The following is a 20,341-nucleotide window of genomic DNA, read 5'->3' on the forward strand; positions in this document are numbered from 1 at the left end:
GCCCACTGCAGGGGCGGCTGGGAGGATTAAAAGGGCAAAAACACGACCCTGCTGTGGTTCTCTACTGGGGGTGATTTTTGCTTCCCCTGGAGACACGTGGCAATGTCGGCAGACATTTGGGGCTCCCGTGACTGGTGGGGGGATGCTACTGGCTTCTAGTGAATGAAGGCGAGGGAGGCTGCTAGACATCCTGCAACACGCAGGCCAGCCCTCCGCCCTCTGCCCTCCGCCCTCCAAAGTGCGGCCAGGATATCTGCCTTGCCGAGGCTGAGAAACCCTGCCGTGAAGGACGGGGCAAATGTCCCGTCACTGTTGGCTGTTGTTACATCTCATCTCTGAATTCTCACTTCTGTTTCTGGTGCTCCTGTAAGCTGCCAGGTGCTGGGACTCAAGTTTCCTTCCCTCTTTGAATATCAGGGGGCTCCTCTTCCTGGGGTCTGGCTGCCCTGCCCCACAGCTGGGTAGTGGAAGCACCCTTCAGGGAAGAACCCCCCATCTCTCCACCTCCTGGGCCACGTCGGAGGGTCTCACGGCCACACGGCCCCCTAAGCGCCACCAGGCACTCTCTTCTCCTGCCAGTGCATGTGTGCCCCTCAGGACATGAGCCTTGGTGGGCTGACCCCACCCCCGGTGGGCTTGCGACCCCATCCCACTAAGGCAATGAGATTCCACCTGAGATGTTGCTAGGACTACCAGGTGAGAGCCTCTGTCTTGTGCAGGGGACGCTGAGCTGGGAGGTTGTGTGTCTTCGTGGAAGTTTTGCCAAGAATTGGGATCAACGTCTCTGGGAATGGACCTGACGCAGAGAAAAGCAAAGCCAAGGGATGAAGAAAGATGAAGACCCTGAAGATATCACCGGACACTCCAGATCCGGCTGAGTCCAAAGCCAGTGGTAGTCCTGGACTGGTCTTCACACTAGCCAGTACATTCCTTTTTCTTCTTAAACCAGTTTTTGAGTTGGGGTTTGTCACCTGTCGCTGTCTACTACAGAAATCCCACCTGTCCTGGAGTCTTATTTTTGCCGCAGTTGTGGAATCCTCTTCCCTTTCCTCTTAATCTGCTGAACTCTCGCCCCAGCCTCACTTCCTCTTAAGCATTGAATCCCTATAAGATGAGCTCGCTGATTACCAGCTCCCCCTGCTCTCAGGACCGGTCACAGTTATAATTTCACATTGCTCAGGAGTATTTGATATATGCCTCTCTTCCCCGCTGGATGGGGAGCTCCGTGCGGGCAGAGGCTGGGCGGGATCTCACTCCCACTGCATCCTCAGCACTGAGCTCAGAGTCAGTCTGCCTGGAATGTTCTTCCACCTGGTCTTTGAGGGCTGGCTCCTTCTCAGAACTTAACGTCTCAGCTCAAAAGTCCTCTGGGACCCCCCCACCCCTCCATCACTCTTCTCACTTAGCACGTCTGAACTCAGTCATCCCGTCACGGATGAGTTTCTTGCCTTCCTTAGCTGGGTTACATAAGTTTTGCCACTATCTCTCCAGCACCAAGAATGGGCCTTGGCCTCCACGAGGTTCGCTGACTCAGTATGTGTGGTCAACCTGCTGAAACAGGCCATCCCCAGGCCTGTCTCACGGTGTCTTCTCACTCTTCCAAATCCTCCAATCCTCCATGTTCAATGCACACTTCCCGAGCATTCACCCCCTGCCTGACCTTGGCAATCAGCTAGGAGTTGGGCTGGGTTCCTGTCCCAGGAGAAGCATACAGCCTGGTTCACCAGAGCGGGGTTCCATCAAGGCCTGTCAAACACCTGGGTGGAGCCCTCTGACCAGCCCCTGCCTCCTGCGATTTGGGCTTTGCCAGGAGGGCCCCACTGTCTGCCATGATCTTGGTACTCAGTGTGTGTGTCTCTGGACCAGCAGCACAACCTGGGAGTGTGCTAGAAATGCTGAGTCTCAGGCCCCGTCCCAGACCTCCGGAGTCAGCATCTTCATTCCAAAAGCACCTGTCCCTCCCGGGCGCGTGTTAACGTCTGAGATGTGCTGTGCTAGGACGGCTGTGATTCCACCGCTGCTGTGGACCGAATGTCTGCATCCTCCCAAAGTTCATATGTGAAAACCCCTAACCCCCAGTGTGATGGTATTAGATGGGCCTCGAGAGTTGATCGGGTCACGAGGTGGGGCCCTCCCGATGGGATCAGTGCCCTTGTAAGAAGAGACTCCGGAGGGCGCCCTTCCTCTCTCTGCCTCCACTCTGCGAGGACGCAATGAGAAGGCAGCCGAGAGCTCTCACTGAGGACTGGATTGGCTGGCAGCCGGGTCCTGGGCTTCCCAGCCTTTGGAACGTGAGGAATGAATGTCTGCTGTGTAAGCCCCCCCCCCCCCCGGCTCTGGGATTATGTTGTAGCAGCACAAGCTGCCTGGGACTACGACCACCGATGATCTATTAATGTAAATACCCCGGGAGGGGTGACACAATGAAACACATGATGCTAAGGGAGGGGTGACTAAGGGAGGGAATTCCTTCCTGGGACAGGAGGCAGCGCTCTGACATGGGCAGCGAGTGCTGGGCTTTTCCAGCAGGAAAGAATGCCCCTGAACTCCATTTTGAGTGAAGCCACCTGGCAAGGCAAGTCCTGTGCTGAAGGTGGGGGTTGAGGGTGGGGTCACCAACATTACCAGGGTGTGGGGTGCACAGTGGGGAGGAACAAGCCTGGGATTTGGAGACAGATGACTAAGTTTGGGTCCCTGTAACTTCTTAGCTTTATGGAGCTAGGTAAGCCCCTCAGAGCTTTCCAGCCTCAGTTTCTCCATCTATGAAATGGGTTAATACTCTCCCCTCTCAAGGAAGCTGTTGGAGAGAGGAAGGTATAGTTCAGTGGAAGAGTGTCTGCTTAGCACGCACAAGGTTCTGGGTTCAATCCCCAGTACCTCCATTAAAGAAACTCCAGTTACCCGCCCCCCAAAACAAGCCGTTGGGAAAACTGAGAACCCAGAGAAAAAGGCCACCTCATCAGTGAAGCGTTGTGTAGTAGTGTTTATTGTTACAGTGTTAAAATTCACTCTTGGGAAGACCTTCGGGGCCATGACCAGCAGCTAAAGGTCGGTAACATCATCTCTGCTCGCGGACAACCCGTTTCCTTTGCAGCCGCAACCTTCCCAGGGTGTTAGGGCTCAGGAAATTCTCAACAGCCAACCGCCGGGAGTAATGTTAATGTCAGGAGATGCTATTTCCCACACGCCTTCTTCTTCTAGCCACTCACCTGCCAGGAGACTGCTGGAGCCTTGAAGGGCAAAGCGGAAGTGATGGTGCCCAGCGGGTTTTGACGGGACAGGGGAGAGCTAGGCTTAGAGCAGTACAGGGTGCTGGTGCCCCTGCCGTGAACACTCAAGTAACATCTTGCCAAACCGTCCCGTTCTGCCAGACACAGCCCAGTCCAGTGACCTCAGGATTTGGGGTCACTGTTCTGAGGCCCCTCCTGCTGGCTGGGCTGTGTGGAGTCCCCTTCCCCTCGGCTTCATCTGATCCAGGTTCTCCCGTGGCTTCCCCCTGCCTCCTGCAGTCTGGGGTCCGATGACTGCGAAGCTGAGGCAGATTTCTGGGAGAAAGGCTCTGCTCAGCCAAGGACAAAGGGGCCTTTCAGAGGCATCGGGGGTCAGGAAGTTGAGTCCACCCGGCAGGTGCCTTCTGATGGCTCTGTCCCGCAGCTTCTGGGAGGAGTAGGGGGTGTCTCTGCCTACCCTGGTTCTCTCCAACCTCTGACACCAACGACCTCTTTTTAAGGAGCCAGCATCCCTGGGCATAGGCAACAACACCTCTCAGAGAAACACATATAGTTCCCAGGTCCAGATGCCATGTTACCCTTTAAGGACCAAGACCACTATTCAGGCCATTTAGACAGGATGTGGCAATGGCAAGTCACTGTTCTGTGGGTGGCCACTCTGCCAGCCTTTGTTAACCAGCTACCAGGTCCTCTCTGCCAAGTCTCTCTGCACCCTCTGCTCTTCCTGCCTGTTCTTGAAGCAGAGTTGACATTCAGGAATTTTTTTTCCCAGCAGACAAAGCTCACCTGATTTAACTCTGTGTGGAGGTTTTTAATTTATCAGCCAGCCCATCCTCATGTTGAAAAGCCAGCTCCAAATTCTCCCCTGGCTGCCAGGGATACAGAGCATCAGGGAGGAATCTGCTGTCAGGGCATAATTTGGACCAAAAGGTACAACTGAGGTTGCCTGCATTGCCCCAGGCCTGCCGCCCTAATGCTGCGAATGTTTTGGGCAATGAATGCCACCCCTGCCAATGACCACCCTCCATTGTCCACTTACCCATCTTGTCCCCAGTGGGGCTGAGTTGGGGAACAGTTCATCGGTTTCAGATAATCAGACCAGCATTCAGGCACCTGTCTGTCTGCTATTCCCACTCCCGACACGGGGATCACTGCCCTCTGGGTTTGCTGCTTCCCCGAGAGGCAGATCCTGGGGTCCTGGGTCACCCAGCCTGGAGACTGGCTCGGGAGTGACCTGTGGGTCAGGGGAGAGGGAGGTTTTAACTCCCCTCTCCGGGCCGCGGGGTTCTGCAGCCTCAGGCCCCATGCATGTCACTAAATGTCATACAGGTACTGGATTTGGAACTTCAGCAAAGCCAATCAGGTTCCAGAACTCGGCCTGTCAGGCCCTGGAATCAGAAGTGTTTCCCTGGGAGGCCAAACATTCAGCCAAAAGGGAGCCTCAACCGGCCCACCTACCAGGCATTCGGTTTCCAGGGTAGGAAAGGCTGTGATTGTGTTCAAGTTAGAGAGAGAGAAAAAAAAAAAAAAAAGCCCACGGCCTTGGGCCTCAGGGAGGAGTCATTTCAAGTTCATCCAGCCTTGGTCTGTGCTTTTTTCGTGAGGGGAAATAATTCATTGCGTTGAAGAAGAGGTGCTTTGCTGGTTCTCGGAGGCTGACACCTGTCGAGTTTTGGAAATTCAAACCTCTCATGGACTGTTGGTGCAAAAGGCTTCAATGGGGTCGAGCATCATGGTTCCAGCAAGTGATTTGCTTTGAAAACCGAAGTGTAAGTAGGACCCAATTCCTTCTGTCCTTCCCTAATCGTTCCTCAGCATCGAGGTCAATGAACTCAAGCCTGAACATGTGCAAACTGGTTTTCAAGGGTTGTGCACATGGGATTTTCCCCTTTTTGGGGGGTCAAGTCCTCCTGGGGGCTCTAGAGAGTCTGAACAACAAAATTCCTTGTGCTCCTTTTGCACACGGCTCCAACCCAAACAGCCGGAGAGAACCAGTTCACTATCAGTTCCATGCTGTAAATGGGAAATTAGACACCCTCCCTGGACCCCGTAACTTCCCACCTGTCTCCTGAGAGGTTACAAAGTGTTACAGACATTAGCAAGTGTTAATCCTCACAACATCCCCAGGAGGGAGCCCGAAGTATTGTAGATGAAGATGCTGAGCCACAGAGAGGTGAGGCCACTGGGAAGAAGCCACACAGGAAAAGAGCAGCCAAGGGAAGAAGAGGGCTGGGGGTCCTCTCCTCCACGACCTGTGAGATTCCGCTCAGTTATGGCATCGGCAGCACACCTGTGTGTCAGGTGACAGAGGTGTCACAACAAGGATTGTTGGGTTAACAATGACAAGCACTTCCCTGCTCTCAATCCCAAACCCATTGGCACACTTGGTGTCACCGACCTAACTCAGGACACCTGCATTTCCTGGGAATGTTGCTGCCCAGCCCCGCCCCCACAGGGATCACCGCCTGCCTCCACCCAGTGTGGCCACTCCTGAAGGATGTGTGTAAGTAGCCCTTCAACATGTCCACCCCCATGTGACACACGGCTTTTGGGGTGGGAGGGAATGGCCTTCCCATTTCGCATTCTCCCAAGAGAGACACAGTGACCCAAGTCAGAAGCCACGTCCTCCCTCAGTCATGGGTGGGGGGCATGTGTACTGGGGCCGAGACGTCCACCAGGCCGGCCAGAAGGGCGCACGTGGTGACCAGTCAGCCTCAGGCTTTGCTAGCTCCTGGTGCTGTCACTACCCGGCTCCGTACGTCTGGTTGGAGTCCCACTTGCTCCTCCTGGGAGGGTGTTTTGGGGGACTATGTGCCTTTTCCCACCGTGGCAGCTCAGTTCAAGGCCCCCAGGGCCACTTGGACTGCTCAGTGGCTGAGTCGTTCTGAGATGGAGCCTCGATTCCGCAGGGGCTGGGCGCCCCCGCAGGTCCTCTGTGCCAGTCTCCTTCCAGCGAGCAGGGAAGTCCGCGGCCCGCTCAGGGCAGGCAGGCTGGTGCCTCCTCGTTCCTCAGTGCTCCCATCCAAAGTGACAGCGGTCTGTTGGGGTTTGCCCAGGACTAGGGGAGCACCCTCAGTCCAAGGTCACTATGTACAGTGGCAGCGACCTCTGGCTGCTCTTCTGCCCTGGGTCCCTCCATGCTGGGTCTGGTGCAGCATCGGTTCCTTACACGTTGGTGACCTCCAGGCCGTTGTAGCCTTCCAGATGGCACTGCTCTGGCCTGCCCTGGGAGTCATCGTCTCCACAATCTTCGTTTTGAAGGGAGCCGTAGTCATCGTGGAAATCGGGGTCTTTGCTGCTGAAGCCCCTTCCTATCTTTCCCAGGGGCAGCTGTGAAGAGAGGGATGAGAACAAAGGACAGGGAGAAGAGAAAAAAGAATCGAATATTCTTGGATCTGGGAAATGCGGGCTCTCCAATTTGAACTGCTGTGTGATTTTGAGTAGCTCACCTAACCACTCTGTGCTCCTCCTATTTAGGAATAATATTCCACTGCTCAGGGAGACTGAGAAGATTTTGTGAGTTAACATCGGGAGAGAGCTTTGTGTTCCTAACTGGAAGGAACCAGTTGGTTACCAAGGGTGAAAACAAATACAGTCTTTCTGATTATCCATGAAAGTCTGTTACCTTCCTCCTCAGCAGGGAGAGAGGTGAGAATTGGTGTGGGCATGAGGTCTGGCTGCATTCCCAGATCAAGAAGAACTACTCCACCACCACTTGGTGTGGCAGAGAGAGTGTGGGTTTTGGAGACTCGCAAACTGGGGTTTGAATCCATGCTCTGCCATTTCCCAGCTGTGTGACTTTGGACAAGTGACTTGCCCTCTCTGAGCTCAGTTTTCTCAGCTACAAAATGGGATTAATACTTCCTTTCTCCCATGGTAGCTCACAGAGAAAAAAATGTGACAATGAATATATATATATGTTCATGTATAACTGAAAAATTGTGCTCTACACTGGAATTTGACACAACATTGTAAAATGATCATAAATCAATAAAAAATGGTAAAAAAAAAAAAAAAACAAAAAACCTTCCTTTCTCCCAGAGTTGTTATGAAGAGTAGAAACCCCACCTGTGGAGCACACGACATGGCAAGGTAGTTGTCGTTACTATGCAGAGTGGGCCCTCAAGGAGTATTTATCTCTTATCATGAACAGATCTCCGCCATGGTAGCCGTGACAGTGCTTTGTAATTCTTTATCTGACTGCCTTTCTTTCCAGATCAGTGTTTCTCAACCTTCTTTTCATTATTGCCCCTCTTAAAAAGAAGACGTTTTAGACACTTTCCCCCTAATCGCACTCCTACTGTGAAATGTCCATACCACAGGGAGGCCATCCATCTGTTTATGTACCACGTGTGTACCTGCGCTTTATGCATAAAAAGAGGAAGGATTTTTTGTGTACTATCCACCCCCTGAACCAACTTTGACCCCTTTTGGGGGTATGTCACCCCCAATGGGGACACATATTCTAGACCAAGAGGTCTAGGTACCGGGGGTGATTCATTCATGATTATCCCCCAGGCTCGGGATGCGCCTAGAATGCAGTTAGTCCCCAAAAAGGCCTGCGGAATGACTGGAAGAATTTTTGAATTACCCAGTTCCGCCACCTGTGTCTACACACCTCCATCGGAACCTGTGCCGCCCTCAGCCTCCATGGTCAGACCCAACTGCCCGTGTTTTCATGCATCAGAGGCGCATCCACTGCTCTCGGTCTGGTCCCTGGAGCCGGTGACTCTCAGAGGTTGGGGTGGGTTGGAACCCTCTGCAGGGCACTCGGGGCCCCCTTGCCCCGAAGGCCCTTGTGTCAGGAGACCCAAATGGGCCCCAGAATCTGCATGTGAAGCAGCCGCCCAGGTGAGTCTGACGCGGGCAGGTGAGACCTGCACTTTGAGATACACTAAGCCTCGTGGGGCCTTTGTCACTGTGTCTTAACCACCATGCAGGTCCCTTGAAGGTGGCTTCTGGGGCCTCTCTCCTGGCTGCACCTGTGACCTGGCCCATTGGCTCCCCATCCACAAGCCAAGACAGAAGCTGGGAGAGGGCAACGGGGGCTCAGACAACAAAAAGTCCTTTCCGAGGCTGCGGGACTCCCAGGTGAATGCATTGGGCGACCTACCCGGCCAGCCTTGTATTTGATCCCACCGCTGTTCTCCTCCTTCCCCGCCCGGGTGACGCTGGAGGCCCTCCCAGGGGGCGTTCCGAATCGCTCAGCCTCCCGGATGCCTGTGGAGCTGGGGAGAGACCCACTTTGAGCCAGTAGTGGGGGGCGGTCAGCTGCTGCCACCCAGAGACACTCCCTCTCGCTCACTCCCTCACTTTGGTAACAGTGACCGTAAGTGCGGTTTACTGAATACCTCCTCTGTGCCACCACCCCTAGAGGTCAGGCTGTCATGCCTGCCCTGCTGATGGGGAAAAGGGGCACAGAGAGGTTAAGCAATCTGCCCAGGGTTACACAGCAGGCAGTACCAGAGCCAAGACCTGAGCCCCAGTGTCAGAGACTCCAAAGTCTCTCTTAACCACCCGCTCCAGTGTGCTGCAAACCCCATCAGGAAAGGGAAGACCTGATGGGAGAACCCCCACATTTTAACTAATTAGGTGTGGCTTGAGAAGCATCAGGAAAGCTTCCCCCACTGACCTGTTGCCTGAAGTTACCCCCATGACTCCCTTCTTTGCATAGAAGCATCGAAAGCTTCTGTTAGATTAGGATTTGGTAAACTACAGCCTGTGGGCCGAACCCAGCCGGCTGACTGATTTTGTAAACAGTTTTATTGGAATCCAGTCCATTCGTTTGCACGTTGTCTGTGGTTGCTTCCTTGCGATCACGGCAGAGGTGTCTACTTTTGACGTGGACTCTGTGGCTCCCAAGTGCTCACATAGTTACTACCTGGCCTGTGGTGGAAAAAGTCTGCCAGCCCCTGTGTTAGATCTCAGTGCTGCGACGCACAGGGCACGGCGTTGGGGCAAGAAGCTGGTTCAGAACCAGGAGATCTGAACTTAGTTCTCCCAGCTGCCTTCCTTCTGTTCTAGATTTTGGGCAAATCACTGCATCCCTGGGGCTCCCGTCTTTCTCTCTTTGCCTGCAGGGTGGACCCCAGCAATGACAGCGGTTTCTGCACCTTCTCGGTCAACCTCGCCAATCCTGAGATGCTTATGTCGATATCTTTCTTGGGGCTTTAGTGGCTTTGAAATCCTGGCTCTGCTCTTCATTGGCTGCATGACCGTGAGCAAGTCACTTAATTTCTGAGAACTTGGGTGTCTGTATCTGAGAGATGGGGATCATTTTAGAGCCAACCTTGGGAAGGGACTGTGAGAGTTAGTTAAAAAGTGCTTTGGAGCTTAGCTGGCGTCCAAGAAATGGCTAGGGTGATCATAATTCACATTCATGGTTAAAACATATTACGAAGGAAAGGGCTCTGGCTGACAGGCGGTCAGGAGCTGTGAGCCTCAGCTCAGGCCACCGCGGAGGTGGAAACATGAAGAGAATGAACCTTCTAACATCTTTTATGCTGTGTCAGAGAAGCTCTGCTTCTTCCAGAGCAAATTTTGCTGAGAAAGTTCAAGGGAGGGGAGGGTGGCGTGCAGGGACAGCAGGGCTGCTGGGTGGCAGAGGAAACTGAGTTCTAGATCCACAGGGGCCGGGGCTTCCTCACAACAGGGAGGATCTTGCTCCGTGGAAGGTCGGGAAATGAGGTCTTCACGGATGCCTGCCCTCTCTCCTCCACCTGGGGAGGGACTCCTTGGGTCTAGTGGGGAAGCTGTTTGTGCAGAAGCTACGAAAATCTACACTCACACAGCCAGCTCTGTCTGCGGTATTGTGTGAAGTGCATTCAATCCCCCTGACTCACGGACAGGAGCTGTTGGATGAGCTTGGGAGAACCCCAGAACCCCTTCTCTTGTTTTTACTGAAAAGGAAATGGGAGTCCAGACAGGATGTGTGTCTCATCCAAGGATACACCTCCACTCGGATTCCCTCTGCTCATCAGCCCGCATCCTGCGTGGCGGGCCCATTTCATCTGTCCAGGTGTTTACCCTCTGGCCACTTCTCAGATGGGGAGCCCAGGGCAGGTGGGCTGACACATCTGCTCACCTGGATGGTAAACACCACTAACATGCCCATCCCTGTCTCCAAACCTTTGTCCCACAGTTAGCCCTGCCTGGAATGGCCATCTCAGTCTCTCAGGCCAGTGCAAACCCTCCCCACCCTCACCTGGCTTTCCTCACACACATGCTGGTCACTCTCCTTTCTCTAAATGTCCAGTTTAACCACACACGTTCTTCAAAGCCTGACTGCCCCCCACCTCTTTCTAGTCTGTGATTCAGTCAGGCTAAAGCACTTTGATTCTCTGAGCCTCAGTTTTCTGATCTGTAAAAGGAGACCACTGTGTTACGAAAGAACAAGTGGGACCCAGCAAAAAAGGGGCCAGGATGGGAAGTCAGGACCATCAGTGTCCCAAGCCCTGGGCTGCCGCCAGCAGCCCGCACTCACTTGGCCGGGTGGAAGATGGCGCTCATCTCCTCCGCCAGGTGTCTCCGGAGGATGTGCTTCCCGCTGGGGATGCCCAGGGCTGTGGCCATGGCCTCAGCGTTGAACGTGGGTTCCAGCACCAGCACGGCGCCGTGGACGCCACTGTTGGTCAGGTTGTCTGCGTACTCCTGAGGGCAAGGCACAAGGGTGGTAAGCTGGCGGGGGTGGTGCTTGGTCCCCTGGGGACCAGTTAGTTTACTACTGAGGGGGAACCCCGCCGCCACTCTTTTAGGGCCATGAGAGCCACGACCGGATATTGTGTCACTGACATACCCCGACCTCGGCAGGCAGCCATAAACACCTGTTCAGTGAGAAGATGGATGTGGATTCAACCCCACACTTGCTTCAGACAGCGAGGGTGGCTCAGCACCCCACCCCCACTGCGAGATGGGGTGCTGCTGTGGGGGCAGGGGGGAGGAGGTCCCTCCTCCTGAGTGACAGGAGGCAGGGTATTCTTGCCAACCTGGGCAACGACGCCCCAGCCCGCACAGAAACGGATACTGATTTGCACACAGACACGCATGGGATTGGCACATGCCCACGAGGCACCCCCACCCCCGCCACCACCCCTCACCTTCAGGTCAATGTCTCGCACCCACTTAAGCACCCGCTGGTTGGTCCAGACCACGGGGTCTATGTTCTGTGTCTCACAGCGGGCCCGGCGCTCCTGGAGGGCCTGGTGCAGGGGGAGAAAGGGGGTCAGCTGGGGGGACGAGGGAGCACGCCAGGGTCGCACGGGGAGCCAGGGTCCGTGGTGCTGGCGGGGACCTCAGCCTGCCGATGCGGGGGGTCCTGGCTGGGCCATCCACGGCTGCTCAAGCTACATCAATCTGTGGCTCGACCTTTCATTCTGGGAAATGGGGAGAAGCCTGCTTCCTGGAGTGAAGGAGCCAGGAGGCAGAGACACCGGTGCCTGGAGGGTGGGGCCGGGTGGGACCCACGGCAGCTGCCTACTTTGTGTATCCCAGCCCCCCTGCCTTGGACTAGGAGCTCAGTGCATATTTGTTGAGGGGCGCCCCCCAGCGAGGCCTATTCTGTGTGGAGCTGAATCCCCCCAGGTCCACCCAGCCTCTGGGGGGCAGCGACTGTCACTCTGGGACAAAACCTCCCCCATGGCCACCTGCAGAGGGGTCAGTGTGGAGTGCTTTCACAGGCCTCCTTGGGGACAAAGGGTTCCCGGGCCCACAATTCCTCCAGCGTGCCCTGAGCAGCCCGCAGCCCCCACGCCCATTTCTACATGTCACTGTCATGATCTTCCCACACATCTGCCTCCTGCACCAGAGGGCTCCCTGGGACCAGGGCCCGTGTCCTCATCACTTCCTGGGCCCAGAGCTCTGTGTTGGGTGTTTGAGAAGGCCACGAAGCCCCTCTTCCGTCTGTCTCCTCCCGACCCTGAATTGCTTGTGCTTTGAGAGGGCTCTAAGAAAAGTAAGCTGTCTGGACTCAGCCCCATGGAACCCAGCACCCCAGGGCCCCTCCCTAGGGGGACTGTTTGGGGACATGTGCCAGTAGGTCTTGGGGGAGCTGAAGCAGATGCCCCGGGCTCTCTGGCTTGGCAGCACTCAGAACAAGGAGTCCAAACTCTGTAACATAGCCCACAGTCCCCTCCTTATCTCTCAGCATCCCTGTTCACTCGCCCACCTCAAACGCAACACGGGAGCAACACAGGACTCTCAGTTCTGAGGCCACAGATCTGTCCCCTGGCCTTACTCTTATGCTGTTCCCTCAGTGGAATGCTTTTCCCCTCATACCTTCTATTGACTGATCCCTGGACTTCCTCCTTCAGGTCTCAGATTAGCTGTCACTATCTCTGGGAAGGCTTTCTGATCTCTGGAAGCTTTTCCTCTGGGTTTCCATAAAACCCTGGGCTTTATGGGACAACCTTCCTTGGTGTTGTGGCCACCAGCTTCTTTGTGGTTCCCCATGATAAGCAGTGGGTCCTTGGAAGATGAGCGTTCCCTGTTTCCCCTGAATTGAGTGCAGGATCTGGCCCATACCCAAGAAGCAGTTGTTGGAAGAAGGGAGGGAAAGAGGAAGGGATGGAGGGAGGGAGGGAGGGAGGGAGGGAGGAGCGGGCAGAAGGAGGCATGGATGGGCAGATGAGCAGATGACTGGGTGGTAGGACAGTGGATGCAGAGGGGGAGCAGGGCTGTGGAGGGGCCCCTCCCCCATGCCCTGGTTCTCACCTCCCTGCTGAAGTTCACTTGGTACAGCAGCTCGATCCCCAGCAGGATGCTGACCTGGTGGAACTTCTTGGACACGTTCAGATGCTTCTCCAGGTCCCGCTTCATCAAGGAGTTCAGCATTCGCCCGTCAACCAGGTGGTTCTGGAAGGCCTGGGAGTACTGGGACAGGCCGATGTCATTCAGCCAGGCCTTGGCCACCCAGTGATGGTCCAGGTCAGCGGCTTTGGACAGGCTGGTGAGGAGAGGCACAGCCAGAGAGAGGGATGGGGTGGGGGAGGGGGCAGAAACAGAGGGACCGGGAGCAATGGGCAGGGGTGGGCAGAGAAGGAGAGAGAGAGGCAAAACCAAAGGGTGGGCAGAGGACCAAGAAAGTCACAGATAGACGGGAACAGGGAGGGAGCGGAGACAGGAAGAGTGAGAGAGAGCAGAGATGGGGAGACGTGGATGCAGGGAGTGGAGAGGAGAAGACAGGAAGAGACACAGGGACAAGGAGAGAGACAGAGACACCGAGAGACAGAGGGAGAGACAGAAATGGAGAGCGAGTCCCAAAGAACAGAAAAGGGATCAACAGACGGAGGGAACAGGAAAAGAGAAGAGACCGCATTCAGACACACCAAGAGTGGAAAGGGACAATGACAGAGCTGCAGGGACGTATGCAGCAGGAGGCAGCACCTCTGGGGCCCCTGGCATCCCCACCTGAGGCCCGCAAAGACTTTATCTGGCCTGTCTCTCCTCGGACTTTGCCCAGAGTCACACAGTGGTAAGTCTTAGAGTCAGAATTGACCCCATGTTTTGCTTATTCCAAGTCCTCTTCTCACTGCCATGTCTCAGATTTCTCTGTATCCCACACAGAACTGATCCCAGTGCTATGCACGTATTGGGTGCTCAATGAGTGCGTCTCAAATGGACAGAAGGTGGGTGCTCCTGGGTGGGGGGGGAGGTCTCCTCAGGTGTCATTCCCCTGCTCGCCACAGGGTGGCAGCCTCGCAGACGGAGTGAGGACAGCGCCTCCCACCTGCAGAGGACTTCAAGAAATAGCAGGTATGGGAGCCTCCCCAGGGGGACCATGACAGGATCCTGATGTGAAAGGGAAATGGTGGACTAACAGAGAGACGCCTGCCGCCCTCCTCCCCAGGCCTGGGATCAGGGCCAGCAGAGGGAGAACCCCTCACCCACCCCCCAGCCTGGGTGGGGTGGAAGCAGTGAGGCGGCTTGCCCTACTGGCCACCACGCTGGAAAACTGGGTGGGATTTTCAACCTCACCTGACTCAGCTTCCTCCTTTCTACTCTCCACCACTCACTCCAGGCACCACTGTCTCCCCCTGGACTGGTCTCCTTGCCTCTGGGGCCTCTCCCATTCCTTCCGCAGGACAGAGCTAGCCGATCCCGCCTCCCTCCTACTGGTCTCCTAGGCGGCTCCTCCTCCTCCTCGCGGTCTTTCCTTCATTCCAAGAATGTGTATTGAGCAGCTACTCAGCTCCATGCCAGGGGTAGATGTTGCCTTAAAGTGGGTACATCTTCCCTCGCAACCCCTTCCCTTCCCCACCCCCATACACTCCTGTCTCTGGCCAACAGCCATTTCCAAGGCTCTGCATCACTGCTGTAAAGGGAGACTCGAAATCCACACCTCCCGTCTCTCCTCTCTTCTGAGTCCCAGATTCTAACTAGCTGCCCTCTTGGCATCTCCTCCTGTCACAGGCATCTCAGATTTAACAGGCTCCAAATGAAACGCTGGTCCCCTCCCTCAGCACTTTCCCACCCCTGATGGTCACCCATCTCCCCGTCCTCACCTGCCCTGCCTCGCCTCTCCCCTCCTCCTCCCCCTCCATCTATCCATCACTCTGGTCAGTGCGCCTGACCCCCTTGTCTCCTTTTCTGGGTTCAAGTCAAGGCCACCTCTGGCAGAGATTTCCGTTAACTACCTCCCTGACTGCCCCCACCACACCCCTTTGCCCCTTCTAGTCCACTTTCCCCATGGCTGCCAGATGGCCTTTCAAATACATCAGTCAGATCATGTCACTCCTCTGCTTAAAGCCCTCACTTAGAGGAAACTTGAACGCAGATTACTAAGTGAAAGAAGCCAATCTGAAAAGGCTACGTGCTGTATGATATTCTGGAAAAGGCAAAGCTATGGAGACGCAAAAAGTTCCATGTTTTCCAGGGTTTGGGTGAGGCGGCGATGAGTAGGTGAAGCACAGAGGATTTTTAGGGCAGTGAAACTGTTCAGTATATAACATTGTAATGACGGATGATTTACATTAAATGTTTGCCCAAATCCACAGAATAGACACCAAGAGTGAACCCTAATGTAAGGTAAGGACTTTGGATGACTATGATGTGTCAATGTAGGTTCAATGGAAGCCAATGTTCCACCTGCTGGGGGATACTGATAATGGAGGCTGTGCACGTGTGAAGGCAGGAGGGATGTGGGAAATCTCTGTAGCTTCTCAGTTTTGCTGTGAAACTAACACTGCTCTAAAAAATAAAGTCTTTAAAAATGAGGGAGGAAACAAAGACTTTTTAAACAAGCAAAATTGAAAGAATTTATTATCAGAAGAATGAACTACAAGAAATGTAAAAGGAACTTCTTCAAGAGGAAAGAAAATAATAACCATATGGAAATTTGGACTACGTAAGGGAGCAAAGAAAACTCCTAAAACTCAACAACAACCAAAACCCCCCAGAAACCACCTGATTCAGAAATGGGCAGAAGACTTGAATAGATATTTTCTCCAAAGAAGATATAAGAATGGCCAATGGACCCATGAAAAGGTGTTCAACACCACTAATCATTAGGGAAATGCAAATCAAAACTACAATAAAATACCACTTCATACCTATTGGGATGGCCACTATCAAAAAACAAAACAAAACAAAAAAAACCCGAAACAGAGAACAAGTGTTGTTGGCAAGGATGTGGAGAAATTGGAACTGTGCATTGTTGGTGAGAACATACAATGTTACAGCTGCTGTGGAAAATTAGTACAGTGGTTCCTCAGAAAATTAAAAATAGAGTTACCATATAATTCAGCAAAGCCACTTCTGAGTCTATACCCAAAAGAATTGAATTCAGGGTCTTGAAGGGATTTTTTTTGTACACCCGTGTTCACAATAGCTAAAACATTGACGTAACCCAAGTGTTCATTGGTGGATGAATTGATAATCAAAATGTGCTATATCTATACAATGGAATATTATTCAGCCTTCAAAAGGAAGGAGATTCTGACACCTGCTACAACATGGGTGAATCTTGAGGACACTATGCTAAGTAAAATAAGCCAGTCACAAAAAGACAAATACTGTGTGATTCCACTTACATGAGGTACTCAGAGGTACTCAAATTCATATAGACAAAGTAGAGTGGTGGCCATTATACTTGGGGGAGGGGAGAATGGAGAGTCACATTTAGTTTTACAAGATGAAAAGGGTTATTGGGATGGATGGTGGTAATGGTTGCACAACAGCGTGAATGTACTTGATAGCACTGAACTGCACACTTAAAAATGCTTAATGGGAGGGAAGGTATAGCTCAGTGGAAGAGCGCATGCTTCGCATGTGTGAGGTCCTGGGTTCAATCCCCAGAACCTCCATCTAAAAAAAAATAATTAAAAAAAACTAATCCCCACCCCCGCAAAGAAACTAACAATAACAAAGAAGTCTAGCTCATAAGCCAGTAGTGGGAACACTCAATTAATAAAGGGTCAGTAAAAGAGGGAAAAAAGAACAGAGCAGGTTGAAATAAAACAAGAAACCTCTCCTGTGGCTCCCCTTTGCAGGAATAAAACCAGAAGTCCTTGGAGGGGCCTCACAGGGTCCAGGCTCCCATACCCACCGGGCTCAGGTTTTGGGGGTGCTTCCCGGATGCACTGAGTTCTTTGATCCTTGGGTGGTGAGGGTCTGCCCTCCTTCCACCGCACCCACTTCCTTCCAGCCCCACCCAGGCTCTCTTCTCACCCCCAGGTCTCTCCTCTCCACATGCAGGGGCTTGCTCTGACTATGCTGTCTGAACTCGCTCCCCTGACCTGCTGCTCTGCCTCTGGAAATTTCCTTTAAGGCGCTAATCACACACGGAACTTTAAAAATGAATTCTCTGAGTCAGCCTAGTGTTCAATGCAGAGCAGACATGTCATCGGAAGAAGGACTGAGGGAAGGAAGGGTGGGCTCCTGGCTTCACTCTCGTCCCCTCCCCCTGCCTCTCAGCCACCCAGAATCACAGGGTCTCCCCACTTCCTTGTCTCCAGGCCTCCCACCCAGCCTCCTTACCTCCTTAACTCCTGCAGGACTCTGCTGAGATACCGTTCCCCCAAACCCCTCTGGGACCCGGTGCCAGATCAGGACTCCCCTGGTGCCCAGAGCCTCTCCGGGGTCCTGGCACTCGTCACACTGGATAACTGCTGCTCATCTGGCCAGCTGCCCACCAGACCATCAGCTCCCGGAGGGCAGGACCAGGTGCAGCACATCCACGAAGGCCCAGGCTCCCCACCTGGCTCAGAGTTAATGCCCAACACCTTCTGTTTTATAATCCGATGCACAGAAGGCAGAGCGAGGCTGGGTGAGTGGGGCACTGATTCCAGTCCTCTTGGAGGCGGCCCAGCACCCAGCTTCTGAGCTGGAACCTTCTGGCCCAAAGACAGGCTCCCTTCTAGGATGAGAAGGTCCTGGGCCGAGTCCCCCTTGCTGCCCATCTAGGGCTGGCTCCAGCCTTCTCACTTTAGAGGAACACTTCCCAGGCCCAGCCAATCACTGCTCTGGGAGCTGGAGCTGAATCAGATGCCACTGGGCCAGGATTGTCACTGGTGGAAACCAGAAGACTTCTCTCCCGTCTGAAGGAAGGATTTACTCAGCAAATCAATGGTGCAACCAGACGGTGGGTGGGGAGTGGGGTATGGGAGGGGGCCCCTTGCTGAACTGACTTGAGAGAGGCCCGTTTATAATCAGCCGTCTCCATCTGCAGGCTGATAATTAATACACTCCTGCCCTTCCAAACGGTTCTCTTTTCATTAAAGTTGTCCCCATGGGGCCTCAGCTTGGCAACACTTTCCCAGCTGTTGGTTTGAGCGATCGTAAGCATGGAAGTTGAACACAACAGCATGATTTTAAAAGTAATTCAAACAGTTTATAAAATTTGACACTGCCCCACTCCCCAAACTGGGACTGGATTCGACTTTGAAATCTGAATTTCGGCACAGCATCTTGATGTCCTCTGGGTCATTATCCAGCACAGAAAACACGACTCCATTCTGGCTGGATCTCCCTTAGATCCGAGACCTTGCACCTCTATGTCCCAGTTTCCTCCTCTGTAAAATGGGGTTATTTCTGCTTGCTTCGTGGAGTTGTGTGGACTCAAAGAGATAAGAGAAGGTAAAACCCCTATCACAGGATCTGGGACGCATTCAGTGTTTCACAAATGTCAGTAGCTAATTACAGAAGACATCGTTAATGTTTTTAACACAAAGGCAGCTTGGGGTAATGGAAAGGGAATTGATGTCAAAGTCAGATGCTTTGTACTGTGACTTTGCACCCATTATTTCTCTGGGCTTCACTTTCTCCATCTTTAAAATGGGGGTAAGAATGTCTATCCCGCATTGATGTCGTGATGGTTAAATAAAATCATGCCCGTAAAGTTAACAGGTGATGGGTTGGCAGGGGTTGGTGGATTTTGTTGTCAGTATTTAAGGGGAACCAGGCCCAGAGAGGGCAAGGTCATGCCCCGAGTCACACAGGATGTGTTCTCGATGATGACCTCACCGGGGTTCTTACCCTAGAGTTCACAGACCCCTCAAAGTTCCATGGGTGGGTCAGAGGGTTCCAGAATGCAAAGTTGTAAGGATCTGTATATTTCTTTTGGGGCAAGTTTCAGAAGTTTTTATTACATTCTCAAAGAGGACATGATCTCTCAAAGTTAAGGATCCTCTGTCTTAATTTAACCCCCTTCACTTACAGGTAAGGAGACTGAGTTGCAGAGAAGGCAAGTTCACAGGGCAACTTAGAGGCTGGCCAGGACCCCACAGGGAACAAAGCCCTCAAACGAAGGCCCCTCGCTGCTCCAGGAAGCCCTAGGGGGCGGTCCGTGGTTTTTAGTCTTGCTTACAGCTCTCATAATTGTTTGAGATCTGTTCACATCTGGCTGCTGAGTTGAATCCATCCCTTTCCAGGTGCCGGGAGGTTCTCAGGGTTCATCCGAGTTTGGGGGGAACTTGGGCAGCGTTCCCACATTTTTGAGAGGTGAGGCAGGCAGCCGCACCCTGTTCAAGTAACAATGACCATGTTGGAATGAGACAGGGTGGGAGGCGCTTCTAGTTTGGGGATTCGGGGAGGGCCCTGGGTCGGGGTGGGTGGTGAGTGTGAGGTGTTTGTGGGACCCGCAGGAGGGGAAGCTCGTCAGGGGAGGGGTACACGCTGGTACCCTGTGCTCCCCTCCCCCGCCCCATCTCCCCACTCCTCTGACCCTCCCCACCAGCCCTGTCTTCTAGGAGGGCCCTGACCTGCTGATAAGGCCCAGGGCCTTCCTGCCGTGAGTCGCTGCCTGAGTGTCTGATCTCACCTCACCTCTATTTCCTCCCACCTCAGAATCACAAGGAATCAGGCCAAAGGCCCTCTTGGGACACCCAGGAGTTTGCTTTTCCTATTTCTAAACCAGCCCAACTTTCCACTCCTTGCCCCTCCGCCTTTTTTTTTTAATCCACAAAGCTGCTTATGCAAATAGCACACACCACCAGGTTTGATTAATTAACTGCACAAAAATGATGGGGAAACCAGTGAAGGAGATAATTATGCAAAACAGAAAGTGTAAGATTTACCATTAGTTTTCTTCCCCCTCCGCACTCTGAGGACTGGGGGCAAGGGTCCTCCCTTTTCCCCTCTAGAGCTGCTTGGTGAATGAGGGGCTCCCCAAGAAGTCCTGCTCACAAAGGTCAGGAGCAGGGCAGGCAGCGCGTAGGGCGTATGAGCAGTGGGGGTGGGGCGGCTCACTGTGGACACACCTGCCGGGGGCCCTCCAGCCATCCTCAGATGTGCTTGCTGATAGAAACCCCCTCCCGCCTGGCTCCAAATCGTGCCCACTTCTTCTCTGTCCGGGTCTGCTTTTCCCTGCGTTATGCTGTCTTTCCACACCCTGAAATGGTAAGAGCTGGGGTTTGAGGTGGCAGTAGACAGAACAGATATTTTGGCCAGTTCCCAGGTGCACTCGGGCCAGCCCACCTTCGGAGGCAGAGGCGTTCTGGGGGGGCCCGTGTAGTCCCCTGACGCCCTCATTGGGGAGATCATAGAGCATTGAGGGGCCTCATTTACTGTCTTCTCCATCTTTCTATGGGGAAGGCTGGCCCTGAGTGGGACTGGGCTGTGACCCGGACCCTGCCTAGTGACTTCCTGGGACCTGGCCCTCCTCACGCCTGGCCCAGCCT

At 53.7% G+C, this 20,341-nt stretch overlaps 1 protein-coding gene and 1 non-coding gene across 11 annotated transcripts in view; one reads left to right on the forward strand and one right to left on the reverse strand.

Moving 5' to 3' along the window:
* Window positions 1–2,963: 2,963 nt before the first annotated feature.
* Window positions 2,964–20,341, reverse strand: part of KAZN (kazrin, periplakin interacting protein) — a 406,166-nt gene continuing 388,788 nt past the window's right edge. For 8 of the 10 annotated variants that reach the window (XM_074377376.1, XM_074377377.1, XM_074377379.1 and 5 more), the window contains exons 11-15: window positions 12,939–13,170; window positions 11,327–11,428; window positions 10,714–10,880; window positions 8,344–8,458; window positions 2,964–6,560 (exon numbers count right to left, since the gene is read on the reverse strand). In XM_074377376.1, coding sequence (XP_074233477.1) covers window positions 6,396–6,560; window positions 8,344–8,458; window positions 10,714–10,880; window positions 11,327–11,428; window positions 12,939–13,170 — 781 coding nt within the window. In that variant the 3' untranslated portion in view covers window positions 2,964–6,395. Of the gene's footprint in view, window positions 6,561–8,343; window positions 8,459–10,713; window positions 10,881–11,326; window positions 11,429–12,938; window positions 13,171–18,787; window positions 20,053–20,341 lie in introns of those variants that run through there. The other 2 variants (XM_074377378.1, XM_074377385.1) reach the window with 2 other exon arrangements.
* TRNAA-CGC (transfer RNA alanine (anticodon CGC)) lies at window positions 16,456–16,528 on the forward strand. The gene has a single exon. It is a non-coding gene; the product is annotated as a tRNA-Ala (tRNA).

This window comes from Camelus bactrianus, chromosome 13 (assembly GCF_048773025.1).
Source record: "Camelus bactrianus isolate YW-2024 breed Bactrian camel chromosome 13, ASM4877302v1, whole genome shotgun sequence".
Lineage (NCBI taxonomy): Eukaryota > Metazoa > Chordata > Mammalia > Artiodactyla > Camelidae > Camelus > Camelus bactrianus.